Source organism: Gigantopelta aegis, chromosome 15, assembly GCF_016097555.1.
Source record: "Gigantopelta aegis isolate Gae_Host chromosome 15, Gae_host_genome, whole genome shotgun sequence".
Taxonomy (NCBI): domain Eukaryota; kingdom Metazoa; phylum Mollusca; class Gastropoda; order Neomphalida; family Peltospiridae; genus Gigantopelta; species Gigantopelta aegis.
The window spans coordinates 14,523,017-14,537,800 of NC_054713.1; the positions used below are offsets into that span (position 1 = coordinate 14,523,017).

At 36.4% G+C, this 14,784-nt stretch overlaps 2 protein-coding genes across 4 annotated transcripts in view; one reads left to right on the forward strand and one right to left on the reverse strand.

Moving 5' to 3' along the window:
- Window positions 1-2,241, forward strand: part of LOC121390494 (phenylalanine--tRNA ligase beta subunit-like) — a 38,383-nt gene extending 36,142 nt beyond the window's left edge. The window contains exons 18-19 of the mRNA XM_041522323.1: window positions 629-787; window positions 2,001-2,241. Of these exons, the coding sequence (XP_041378257.1) occupies window positions 629-787; window positions 2,001-2,152 (311 nt within the window). The 3' untranslated portion in view covers window positions 2,153-2,241. The remainder of the gene's footprint in view (window positions 1-628; window positions 788-2,000) is intronic.
- Window positions 2,242-4,457: 2,216 nt separating this feature from the next.
- The window catches only part of LOC121390198 (cilia- and flagella-associated protein 74-like), a 69,434-nt gene continuing 59,107 nt past the window's right edge, over window positions 4,458-14,784 (reverse strand). For 2 of the 3 annotated variants that reach the window (XM_041521962.1, XM_041521961.1), the window contains 3 exons: window positions 9,779-9,847; window positions 8,421-8,486; window positions 4,458-7,160 (listed from right to left, as the gene is read on the reverse strand). In XM_041521962.1, coding sequence (XP_041377896.1) covers window positions 7,062-7,160; window positions 8,421-8,486; window positions 9,779-9,847 — 234 coding nt within the window. In that variant the 3' untranslated portion in view covers window positions 4,458-7,061. Of the gene's footprint in view, window positions 7,161-8,420; window positions 8,487-9,778; window positions 9,848-12,083; window positions 12,099-14,784 lie in introns of all 3 variants that reach the window. The other variant, XM_041521959.1, reaches the window with a different exon arrangement.

The following is a 14,784-nucleotide window of genomic DNA, read 5'->3' on the forward strand; positions in this document are numbered from 1 at the left end:
TGAATAAAGTATTGCAATCTTTACTCATTCAGTTTTTGTAATACTTTGTTGTTGGCAAAACATTCATGATTTAAAGGGACATTCCTGAGTTTGCTGCAATTTTTAAGATGTTATCGACTAACCGAGACTTTTTAACGATTGTAATTACATATTAAATATATTTTTCTGCATAAAATATTAGTGGCTGTATATTAAAGAAGTAGCCCAATGGGCCCTACCAACGGGGATCGATCCCAAACCAGCCACACATCAAGTGAGCATTTCACCACTGGGTAGGTTCTGCCCCTGATATACAATATGAGATGGTGAATATAAAAGATCCCTTGCTGCTAATCGAAAAAGAGTATCCCATGAAGTGGCAACAGCGGGTTTCGTCTCTCAGTATCTGTGTGGTCCTTAACCATATGTCCAACGTCATATAACTGTAAATAAAATGTGTTGAGTGCGTCGTTAAATAAAACATTCTTTCTTTCCATATAACCGTAAATAAAATGTGTTGAGTGCGTCGTTAAATAAAACATTTCCTTTCCAATTAAGTTAAGGCACCTCCACCTTGGGCATAACTTTGCCAGATGCCGAGTCCAGGGCATATAGTTTAAACTGATCTGAGAAAGATATTTTCTTCCAGATGTTGGAGTTCGGAATGAGCGTCGTCTGTGTGCAGTGAACTACAACACGTCATCAGGGTTCGAGATCATCCATGGCCTGCTGGACCGAGTCATGCAGCAACTCGAGGTCCAACACAGTCACGAACCCGAGGCTGGATACCATCTGGAGGCTTGTGATGGTAAACAGGATTAAAATTGATATATTTTGGGCCGTTCCATAATTTATCAGGAGGTGGTGTGCAGGAGGCCATTGTTTGTTTGGGGTTTTTTTGTTTTGTTTTTTAATTATCAACCCCAGAAGCAATGTTTTAGTGTCATAGCTGACAACCCACACATTTTAATTTTGATAACATATTAGTCAAAAATTAATTAGTTTTTCTGACTTATGGCTAGGTAACCACAACTATTCAATTACAGACCAAAATATCTATAGAGTTGAATGAGGGGTGCAAAATGGAAACATTGTGCGACAGCCTATTCAGATAGACGTATGAAGTGGAAGATGGGGGCGAGGGGCAATACATAATACACACATGGAATTTTTATATTATTATTTTTTAAAACAATATTTATTACGGTTAATACATTAGGGATTGACCAACAGGCAATGCCTGTATTAAGGACTTGGGGCCAATTTTAGTTGCTCACTCTCTCTGTCTGTCTAACTCTTATTCTTTCTTTTTCTCCCATCCATCCCTTCCCCAACCTCTCTCCCTTCCACCTCCCTTGCTCTCTCGCTTTCTCTCTGTCTCTCTGTCTCCGTCTTTTGTCACCAGCCTCAGTGGCATCATGGTTATGCCATCGGTCTACAGGCTGGTAGGTACTGGGTTCGGATCCCAGTCAAGCCATGGGATTTTTAATCCAGATACTGACTCCAAACCCTGAGCGAGTGCTCCGCAAGGCTCAATGGGTAGGTGTAAACCACTTGCACCGACCAGTGATCCATAACTGGTTCAACAAAGGCAATGGTTTTTGCTATCCTGCCTGTGGGAAGCGCAAAAAAAGATCCCTTGCTGCTAATCGAAAAGAGTAGCCCATGTAGTGGCGACAGCGGGATTCCTCTCAAACTCTGTGTGGTCCTTAACCATATGTCTGACGCCATATAACCGTAAATAAAATGTGTTGAATAACATTTATTTCTTTCTTTCTGTCTGTCTGTCTGTCTGTCTGTCAAAATAGTTTATAGTAGCAGACAGTGTATATTTCAAGTGACATAACACCCTGTAAAATTATTGGCTATTGCATTATCGGTTTTCTTCTTTCTTTTTTATCACATCTGTGATTGTTTGAAGGATTTTTGCAACATACATTCACACACATGCACAAACACACACATTCATATTACCAATACTAAAAGGCAACTATATTTTCTTTTTTTAAATGTTTTTACAGATCCCGCCTTTTTCCCAGGAAGGTGTGCCAATATAATCTGTCGAGGGAAGCCAATAGGTCAGCTGGGTGTCCTTCACCCCGACACCGTGACAAAGTTTGACCTCAACATGCCCTGCTCAGCACTCGAAATCACCATCGAACCTTTCTTGTGATGAATAATTAATTCATAATTTATAAAACTCTATCCCAACTGAAGACTAGAAATAAAACACCCTCTGCCAGAGCAGAAATCTCCCAAAAATTTACTTTTTGTCTTTTATTTCTTATTCAGGGAACAATATTTCATAAACTTAGGTGTTCGAAACCAAATGGACTGAATTTACAAAGCCAGTTTTGCTTAAAAGCAGGTGTTTAAGCATTGTAAATGTACGTAATTAAACGTGTGTAAGACGTAAACAGGAGTTTAAGTATTGTAAATGTACGTAATTAAACGTGTGTAAGACGTAAACAGGTGTTTAAGCATTGTAAATGTACGTAGTTAAATGTGTGTAACACGTAAACGGGCTTTGTAAATTGGTCTCAATATGTTTAATACAATGAAAGCCCTCAAAACTGAATCCTCTGTAAACGGGAATTCCTTCAAAACTGGACATTTTACACTGTCCCTCAGTGCTCACACTGGAAATAACAGTTTTTAAGCCAATTTTCACACAATATGTACAATATTTCCTTCAAAACTATTCAAATGTGACAAATTTAAAGAAAACTTTAGTAGCCAAATACAGAATGTTGTAGCCACTTTATATAAAAATGAGCAATTGGCTAATTTGGCAATGGACAGGGCGAGTCCTTTTTCGAATATCAGTACAGAACATAACCCCTCTAAACTGGACACCCCTTTAAACCAGACTTTTTACTTTTAGCCAAAGGGGTGTTTAGAGGGGGTTCAGTGTATGTTATTTTAGTGAAGGGCTGTGTTAGTAGGAAATATCTTGCACAACAGCTGAGTGAGATTTAGCCGAGTTGGTAGTCTAGAACACTCAGTTCTTGGGTCAAGAGCTCCACATGGTATGTGCTATCCTGTATACAGGCAATGTACTTCTCCGTGGAATTCTGCGAAAAGCAACAAAAAAAAAAAAAATGGGAGAAAAATATATTGCTTGAAAATAAAAAAAATATATTGCTTGTTCTGTTCTCTATGCATTAATGAGTGTGGCGTCAGTGCACCAGGTTGCAGAGAAGTAAATTGACCAATCAGTGTCGTGTTGCCCACGAAGATGGTACTTTTAAAATACACCCCATATTTGAATAAGATAGTTTACGAGTTTGAAAATAGGTAAGAAACTGGATCTTTAACAGGAATTGCACCTACATTTATGGTGCACAATTGTGTTGAATGAGATCTCACTTTCCATGAGCGATTTGTACATACCTAGCAGCCGTGAAATGGCAAAATAGGGGGTGCCTCCAAAAATAAAAGATTATTTCCAGATTTAGGTTGACATCACCCAGTTCAGATATTGTTGCTGCACAAAACCAGGACTGACCATGTGTGATTCACCTGGGAAAATGATCTTTTTTTTAAATTTATGTTAATATGGTGGGCAGTATGTTATGATTTACTTCGCTGCTACCACCAGGCTATGACAGGAAGAGGAAGTGTGTGATAGCTTCCGTGCATGCGCAGTTATTGTCATCTATGCACGGCGCGCTATATTGTCAGGAGCCTACAGTGTAAAAAGATATATTTTTCGACGCTGCCTCCTGACCCCCACAAGGGGCTCTTCCCCATGACTGGCAGGGGGCCTATGCGGCCCCGTGAACCCCTGGCACAATGTTTCCTTGAAAACCATTTTTTGTCAGTACTATGCCTGTGTATGGGAAAGGTATGCATGAAAACATTTACTGGGATTCCTCTATCAGAATTATCGAATGTTTGATATCCAATAGCCGATGGTTTATTTGATATCCAATCGCCGATGGTTTATTTGATATCCAATAGCCGATGGTTTATTTGATATCCAATAGCCGATGGTTAATAAATCAATGTGCACTAGTGGTAGTGTTAAACAAAATAAACTCTTAACAATGGTGGGATCAGGATGTAGCCCAGTGGTATAGTGCTCGCCTTGATGCACGGTTGGTCTAGGATCAATCCCAGTCAGTGGGTCCATTGAGCTATTTCTCGTTCCAGCCAGTGCACCGAAACTGGTATGTCAAAGGCTGTGGTATGTGCTATCCTGTCTTTGGGATGGTGCATATAAAATTCCCCTGCTACTAATGACAATGTAGTGGGTTTCCTCTCTGACTAAATGTCAAATTATCAAATGTTTTATATCCAATAGCCGATGATTTAATAAATCAATGGTTTCTAGTGGTGTCATTAAAGAAAACAAACTGTTTTTAAGTTTGTTAACAATGGTAGTAAACTAAAGAGGGTCATGTTAATTATCCAGCAACTAACCGTAAGACGAGACGATTAATTTGTCACAAAAAATAACACAAAAGATATAGGAATACTGTAGTATTTTGTTTTTTTAAGGTTTTAACAACACAAAATGTATATTATAGTTTAAATAATAAACACACATAATTATTAAATATAAAATAACAATAGTACAAATGTATCACAGTATAGTTTCTATGGAGGACAATACTTCACTTTTTGTATTTTTTAAAAATCTTTTGTTTTAATACCTTTTCAATGGTAAATGTTTCTGAGGATACCAATATTTATTTTACTAAAACACAAGACTTTCATACTTTAGTAATGGGTTACCAGACTCAGTCTTCGTAGACCTTTACTATAGACCATCAATGAAAAAAGAAATGGAATGTTGCATTGTTTTACCTCAAATGAAGGCCAAATTAATCATTAAACAACAAAAAAGCAAAACAATAACATAAAATGTATCCATGAATAAGTTAATTTCAAAATAAATTAATGTATAATCAAAATTTTATAGCAATTGAAAACTGGACGGAAAAATTTGAAAAAAATACTAGTATATATATTTAAAGCTGCTGGCCCTAGTTTTTGAGGTACACTTCTTTTTCTGGTTTAGCATAAAATTAATTTTTAGCTACTATGTACACCAGGAAGGAGATATGCAAGTTAACAGCAAGAAAGCTGAAATATGCAAAAATATTTTTAACAGGCTAATAACTAGGGGCAGCAAGTTTGAATATTTTTCAAAATATAATTGAAAAACTGACAGAAATCTCTGCATTATAAAATGACCACAAAAGTTTTTTGTTTCCAACAGAAACCTTTATCTGATCCACAAAGTTAAACCAGACCAAATTGATCTCAGGGTCCATCCATAAAGTACATCCTTTAAACCCCCTTTTTTCCCCCCAATATCTTTTGTACATTTCATCACAAACCTCTCCAACACTTCACTGAAAAGTATATTGGATAAAATTAAAAATTAATTTTATCACACAGAATATTTAAGACTTGTAATTAAAAGAAAATAAATAATTTATTTTAATTGTCTTAAATTCTGTGATAAAGGTAACTTTATTGAAATAGGGCCGAAAATTACAAGGCTTGTTTTAGTCTTACACACATGTAACTATGTGTATTTACAATCCTTATACAGGCTTCATAAATCCAGCCCTTTATGTTTTAAACCAACTTGAATTCATTTTCCAACTATGAATCAACAGGCTTTACTTTATAACACTGGTAAATGTTGGGAAGTATATTTATTCTGTCGGTGAACTCCCATCCCACCATACACACTTTGTAATGGGATGTACATAATCTCCTGAGACCACAAAAATAAAGGATTTTACGGTACTATCAGGGCTACACATGCAGTTCTGGCATTGCCAAATTTGCCAATTTGTGAATTATAATAACAATTGGCGAATTCATTTTAATTTGGCAAAATAATTTTATGTAATAATTGATTTTCTTTTTTTTTAAATAACAGTATTTCTGCTATTTTTAAAGATTTAACAGATAATTTGGCAAAATGTTCTACTCACCCAGAGCTAACCCTGACTCTACGGACTCCTCCCCCCCCCCCAATAGATACATTCAGTTTACTATAGGCCTAATCCTGGTAATTTGTAGAGACCTACCCCACCAGCACAACATGTCAGTCCAACATTGATCTGGTTTAAACTACATGTAACAACACTGGCCTTTCTCACCTTTCTTTAAACAGCATCAATAAGGGCCTATTTACAATTATCAACATTTCTACCAGCATACAAATACACTGCTATCCTGTCTGTGGGATGGGAGTATAGAAAAGATCCCTTGCTACTAATGGGAAAATGTAGTGGGTTTCCTCTCTAAGACTACATCCAATAGCCGATTATTAGTAAGTCAATGTGCTCTAGTGGCAATGTTAAAGAAAGCAAACGTAAGTTTTTATAACAAATACACTGAGGGGTGGGGAAATGGCTATTAACATTATCAATGTTTTGTGAACATTTTAATGCTTTATATATAATAAATATAAAATATATAATACAAATAGTCATGTTTCTTTTGTAGCTCAGTATATATCAACATATTTAATATATGCTTTTAGGAGTGGGAAGGAGGGTAAAAAAAAAAAAAAAAGAGTAAAAAAAAAAAAAAATGAAAAAGAGTAGGGTGTATACACTTGTAAAAATGTCAATAACTGAACGGCCTCTTATAAACATCTCATTCGGAACATTTCTTCTGTTTGCTTCTTTTTCCATCTATCCAGATATCTTTCTGTTTAAATGTTTCTTTTTAAATCAGTCCAACATCACTGAATTGAATAGCTGTATTCAAATTTATGTAGTCTCACAGGCAGTATACGAAATAAGCTCTTGTCCGTTTGTCCTGACCAGCGAAAATCTGCTTGGACAAACAAAATGTACCTTGGTGGGTGTCCAGTTGACAAGTGAAAATGTTCAATGAAGTTTCATTTTGAGCAGTGTCCTTGAATAAAACAAACCATTTATTTGGACAACTGAAAATATTGTCGGACAAATAGATTCCAAGATGTATTTGTCCGGTGGACGTGTGAAATATTCTGTTTATTTCTATCACTGACAGATACCAGCAGTAAGTTTGATACAACTCTGAAGGACAATACGGATGATACCCGACCACTGGGAGGGCGATACGGGCTATTCCGATACGACCATGGCTCGCAGTATGATGCGATACTGTTCATTGACGTCTCCTTTCAAAGTGACGTATACACTGCTCTCGACAACCTCAGTTGGCTGGGGGAAAAAAAAAAGACATTAAAATTAACATAAAAATCGTAATTCACTTTGGGGAAATTTATCAGTCAGACAATTTTAATATACAGTGAAACCTCTCAAAACTGGACCCTCTATAAACTGGAATTCCCCCAAAACCGGACGTTTTTCATGGTCCTTTTTTAAAAATTAGTACAAAACTTAACCTCTCTAAAGAGGATACCTCTTAAACCAGAATTTTAGTATACAGTGAAAGTCTCTCAAGACCGGACCCTCTGTAAACCGGAATTCCCCCCCAAAACAGAAATTGTTCAGTCTTTTTTTTTTAAATTAGTACAGAACTTTACCTCTGTAAACCGGATACCTCTTAAAACTGGACATTTCTCTTGGTCCCGAGGGAGTCTGGTTTAGAGGGGTTTCACTGTACTACATTTTGGATTATTATACACTAAAAAAAGAGAGGGAATTTTTTTTTTTTTATCACAAATGACACAAGAAATATAGTTTGAAATGGACATAAATTGGTTTGTTTCATTTTTCATCCTAATCCATAATTTTGTTTACACTATTTCTTTTTCTGATCAATATGATATCACTTTCTGCATTTTATCATTGGATAACATTCAGGGTTTTCTAGTGACATCATTCATTCAGAATTGTTTTCACTCAAAGAACAATAGCAGGTCTAATCTTGTAATTATAATGAAATAGGCAGATTAGAGCTGTAACGATACGTGAGGTTGCGATACAATACGTATCCCGATACTTGGGTCACGATACTCGGCCTAACTTTTCATATCAATCATCGATAATTAAACTGTTCAGTTCAAGTTTATGAAATACGATAACCTTAAAATTTAACACATGACACGAGCTGTTTTACTGTCGCCTCAAATGCTGGGGAATTTCAGCAACTGATCATTGAAATTACGCTTTCGTTGCTCTATTGTGCATATTCGTAAGTTCGTAAATTTTCGCTTTAACTTTTTTCACCAAAAATTATTAAAACATTAATGTATCGCCATATCATTACAGCTCTAATGTAGATGGATAGAAGTTTGAGCTGGAGTGAACAGCTAACCAAACATCATTTGAAGCCAGCTTGTTGACACCACACAATTATTGAAAAAAATAATACCCGAACATTATAGGTCATATATGGATAATGAACCGCAATCCATTCTGAATATAAATATAAAATATATCTGCACAAGAAAACAACAGCAGCAGTAATAGACAGTAATAGACAGACTCTATTAGTACAGAAGTTATTTCACTTACATTGTGTCCGGCTGGTGGAGTCCATGTGATGGTCACTGGCTTCTTGGAACCTGCCTCCACCATCGCCTGCAAGAAATTAATGAACCAAATTATGTCATATAACAGACATCACATTTATAGAAGAAAATGAATTAACAAAATTAGAAAGAAAGAAAGAAATGTTTTATTTAACGACACACTCAACACATTTTATTTACGGTTATATGGCATCAGACATATGGTTAAGGACCACACAGGAAACCCGCTGTCACCACTACATGGGCTACTCTTTCCGATTAGCAACAAGGGATCTTTTATTTGCGCTTCCCACAGGCAGGATAGCACAAACCATGGCCTTTGTTGAACCGGTTATGGATCACTGGTCAGTGCAATTGGTTTACCCACTGAGCCTTGCGGAGCACTCACTCAGGGTTTGGAGTCGGTATCTGGATTAAAAATCCCATGCCTCGACTGGGATCCGAACCCAGTACCTACCAGCCTGTAGACCGATGGCCTAACCACGACGCCACCGAGGCCGGTCTTAACAAAATTATGTCATACAACAGACATCACATTTATAGAACAAAATTAATGAACAAAATTATGTTGACATTACATTTATAGGTGACTGTGTATTCTCAGATTATTTGAGAATGAAATCATTGAAACACAATGTTGCAGAGCTTGAATTAACAAAATCGTTGAAACACAATGTTACAGAGCTTGAATAACAAAATCGTTGAAACACAATGTTACCGAGATTGAATGACAAAATCGTTAAAACACAATGTTACAGAGCTTGAATAACAAAATCGTTGAAACACAATGTTACCGAGATTGAATGACAAAATCGTTAAAACACAATGTTACAGAGCTTGAATAACAAAATCGTTGAAACACAATGTTACAGAGATTGAATGACAAAATCGTTGAAACACAATGTTACAGAGCTTGAATAACAAAATCATTGAAACACAATGTTACAGAGATTGAATAACAAAATACAAGGTGAACTACATGTCGCATAAATAATTTGGGTGACCAACATGTTAAGACACCACTTCACCTAGTGAATCTTAGAACACCTGTTGTACTTAAAAACACATGGTCAGTCTTACAATATCTGTTGAGTTTTACAACAAAATTATGTTGTGTTTAAAACACTTGTAAGACTTAAACATCTGTTTAAAAACCTGGTGAGTCTTGCAACATCTGGCCTGGTGAGTGGCAACAGTTAAATCATATAACATATATATATATTCGATGTTATATTTTCATATTTTTCTTAACTATATTTTAATTAGTTTTTTTTTAAATAATTTGTTACTAATGAGCCGTTTGTTTTCCATCCACACATTAGCGTGTGTGTGTGTTCTTACCCTCTGTGGTTCAAAATTAAAGCCCTTGTTGATCAGTGGCTGTAGATTCTCAAACTGATACTCTCCATTCTGAAACAAACGAGAGAGAAAAACATAATTATTATTATAATGGTATTGAGAAAAAAGGAAAAACAGATAATTATGATTCAGCTACAAAACATCTGACGTTGCTGTTTAAGGGAAATTACCACTCTTGCTCTCCCATCACTCTCCTTAGTTCTAGGAGATTATTTCGTTACATCTCCTTTGCATGTGAATGTATATGTATCAATATATAAGTTATAGGTGCAATAAATCACTCCCCTCAATTTATTTTTTCATGGCGAGGTCTGAAAAATATTAACTAAGCAGATTTAACATATTTTATTAGGTCCAGCTAAAGTGTTGGAACTGATCCCACCTAAACATAAAACTGTCCTACCTGTATAATTGTGTAATTTGGCTGTTAATCATTATCAACAGTTTGTGAGAAGGATGGAAATGTTTTATTTAACGACGCACTCAGCACATTTTGTTTATGTCTATATGGCGTCAGACATATGGTTAAGGACCATACATATATTGAGAGAGGAAACCCGCTGTCGCCATTTCATGGACTACTTTTTTCAATTAGCAGCAAGGGATCTTTTATATGCACCATCCCACAGACAGGATAGTACAGGATAGCCTTCTTACACCAGTTGTGGAGCACTGGCAGGAATGAGAAATAGCCCAGTGGGTCCACAGATGGGGATCGATCCTAGATTGATTGCACATCAGGCAAGAGCTGTACTACTGAGCTACACGTATGTCCCCCCCCCCCCCCCCCCCCCCCCCCCCCCGTTCATGCATTTAGGGGTTAATACTAGAATAAAATATAGATATATTTAATGTCAATAAAATACTCATGACAAACAAAATATAATTAAAAATTTTATGAATGCCTTTAGGTGGGGGTGGGGTGTAAGAGAGTATGTATGTCAATCATTCATAGAAAAGACATATTTACTTATAATACCATTTTACAAACTTCTATCCTGCCAGCACTCTCTCACAGGCAGGATAGCACATACCACAGCCTTTGATATACTAGATGTGAAACACCATTACTGAATTATCGATGGATGGATGGATGGATGAATGAATGAATGAATGAATGAATGAATGAATGAATGAATGAATGAATTAATGAAAAAACAAGCAAATGAATGAACAAAATGTATCAAGAAACAAACTGGAAAAAAAACAAATTGATACATACATGTACACACTGAAACACCCCCCCCCCCCCCCCCCCCCCCATCTAAAATGAACTGAACTAAACTGAACCAAATCAAACTGAAGAGAAAGTAACCAAACAACAACAACAACAGAATCAGACCTGGGCCCATGCTAATAAAACATTAAAAGCCCATATAAAGACTTTATCCAAATATCATGCAGGCTTTATTTGTTTATCAAAAGCCTTTAGTCTTGACTTTAAATATGTTTTTATAAGCATGGAGCCAGACCTTTTACTAGATGAAAACAGAACATTTTAGAAAGATCAAGTTCACATGGGGCATGTGCTTCATAACATGATTTTCATCTTTCACACACTAAAACTAATAACACATTTCATCAAGACAAACTGCACATGAAATAAAAACATACTCATATGAAATGGAGGTAGGGTGGGGGTGCAATGCTTGGGAGATGGGTGGGGTGCCACTACCCTCTCCATTAAACCAGTGAACTGAGCACTTTTTGGGGTGAAAAACTGCATTTCCATGGCCATTAATTATTTTTCATGGCCATTAATTATATACATTGTATTTTACCCTAGTTTTTTCGAGAAAAATCAATTCAAATTTCCATTTAACCAGTGAACTGAGCACTTTTTGGAGTGGAAAACTGCATTTTTATGGTCATTAATTATATACATTGTATTTTGCCCTAGTCTATCAAGAAAAATTCCTTCAAATTTCCATTTAACCAGTGAACTGAGCACTTTTTGGAGTGGAAAACTGCATTTTTATGGTCATTAATTATATACATTGTATTTTGCCCTAGTCTATCAAGAAAAATTCCTTCAAATTTCCATTTAACCAGTGAACTGAGCACTTTTTTGGGGTGAACAACCCCTGCATTTTCATGGCCATTAATTGTATTTTACGGTAATACCCTAAAGTTTAAAAAAAAATCCTTTAAATTTACCCTTACCCATTCCAGTAAAGTGTCTTCCAATAATAAAGAATAAAAAATGTTCTGATTAATTTAGCGAATGTTTTTAGTTACGGTAACATGGCGAAAAAGAAACAACAAGCGAAAACAGTTCATGTCGTACCTTTCTTCCACGATCCTAGTGGGGTAAGACAGCAAACATAACATGCAAGTTGGAAAAGAACATTTACAGTCAAGAAAATTGATAGAAAGAATGAATGAATGGATGAAGTAATGGATCGATGAATTAATGAATGGATGAAATAATGAATGAATGAATGATTGAATGAAAGAATGAATGAATGGATGAAATGAATGAATGGATGAATAAATCGATGAATGAATGGATTGATGAATGAATGAATGGATGGATGAATGAATGAATAAATGAATGATTGTTTAATGATACCCCAGCATAAAAATACACAGAATTTGTTTGTTAGTTACATAATATTGTATAAAGACTAGGAAAATACTGACTAAATATAAGACTTGTTAGCTACATTACATTGTATGAAGCCTTAAGCTATATCCTAACCGGACAGGTGCGATGCGAGTGACACGATAATATTTATATCCTAACCAGATGTGACCATAACGACAGTCTTCATTTTGAAATTGTTATGAACAGTTGAAACCGCCAAGTAAAAGTTGTTTGATTGGTTAATATATGTTTGTCGCTCGTGTCGTGCGAGGAAAATAGAAACAGTTCCTATCGGTATTGTGTCACACGCTCAACTAAAGAGATCTGTGGCGCTGTAGGCCTACAAGCATGTTAGGATGCAGCAGTTGAAATCAATGTTTTTTTGTTTTTTTAATCACTCACGTCGCAAGCATCTAGTTAGGATACAGCTTAAGAAAACATCTGCTAAATAGTTTGAAAACTTGTTAGTTATATGGAATTGTATAAAGTCAATGACTACATAATATTATTAGAAGACTTGTTAGTTAAGTGGCATTGTATAAAGACTAGGAAAATAGTGACTATGTGGTATATGTAAAAAGACTACATACATGTACATGTAATTGGATAAAGTTAATTTTGTTTTGTTTAACGACACTACTAGAGCACACTGATGAATTAATCATCAGCTAGTGGATGTCAAACATATGGTAATTCTGACACAGTTATCAGAGGAAACCCGCTACATTTTTCCTAATGCAGCACAGGATCTTTTATATGCATTTTCCAACACACAGGAAAGCACATACCATGGCCTTTGACCAGTTGTGGTGCACTGGTTGCAACGAGAAAAAACAATCAGCCGAATGGATCCACCGAGGTGGTTCAATCCTGCGACGCAAGCACCTCAAGCGAGCACTCAACCGACTGAGCTAAACCCCGCCCCTGTAGTTGTATAAAGAGTTGTATAAAGAGTTGTATAAAGCGATTGGAAAATACTGACCGCATAAAACATTTTATTTGTTAGTTACATGGTCTTAAATATAAAGCCTAGACCACATACTAGTTAGAATTATAAGACTTGTTAACTATACCGTATACTGTATTTTACAAAGACAAGCAAAATGTTGAATATACAAATTTATCATCCATTGAAAGCTTTTGTAGGGTACATCGCTGGCACTATAATTTGCAATATCTCCTGCGATATTCTCCTAGGAGATATCACTTCTTATAATCTTGACTGGTCAAGTTTTAATCACAAGACATTATTTTGTTACGTTACTGTGTACCTTTCAGTGCTAAACCTATGAATAGTGACGTCACGCCACTGCTAGTTAACGAGTCTACTGCTGCCAAATATAGTGACATTCAATCCGCATTCCTGACATTGTCGCAAATGAAAAGAATGATAATGGATGATAAAATGAATACACCCCTCGTCTCTTGTGATACCATAATTTATCAGCACTCGTTGATAGAAGTATAAAAATCCTTGGCAAGCCTCGGATTTCATACTTTTATCAACTCGTGCTGATAAATTATGATATCATAAGACTCTCGGGGGGGGGGGGGGGGGGGGGGGGGGGGGGGGTATCCTCTATATAGTAAATATTACAAGTGTGGTTACATGTAGTTCCATGACACTGTATATAAAGGCTGGGAAACAGCGACTGTATAGAAGAGCTGTTCGTAAAAGGTCATATGTATAACAACTTAGGCAAGTATAATACACTTCGTGGTTTTGCATAAAACATCTGTTACAGGACTCAAACTTAAGAATTTGCTTTCCACTGACGGAAATTTTGAGCCTGCATATGGCAATTCTTTCATAACGTAACTTGTTATTTAAAAGTAAGACCCAAAACTGACAAAGAGCAAACAGCAATAATTAAAAATACAAATATAGAATTCACATCAAGACTTGTGGTCTAGAAATGCTTCTCAATTTCTAGCTTTTGTCATGGGACACTGGTTGGGAGTGAAAAACAACTTGAGACAACACTGAGCTATACCCTGTCTCTCCTATTCAAGAAGTGCTAAATCTAGTCAATGGCCATTCAGTCAATGTCAGTCAATGTCTGTCTGTCTGTCTGTCCTTCTGTCTGTCCTTCTGTCTGTCTGTCCATCCGTCCATCCATCCGTCTGTCTGTCTATCAGTCTGTAAGTCAATGTCTGTCTGTCTCTCTCTCTCCCCCCCCTCTCTCTCTCTCCCTCTGTGTGTGTGTCTCTCTCTCTCTCTCTCTCTCTCTCTCTCTCTCTCTCTCTCTCTCTCTCTCTCTCTCTCTCTCTCTCTCTCTCTCTCTCTCTCTCTCTCTCTCTCTCTCTCTTTTCCAGCCTGCTGTTGACCTCAAAATACAGTCATAATGTCAAGTGGATCGAGGGCACCCTGGAAATTAAGATCAATGGCCACTGCAAACTA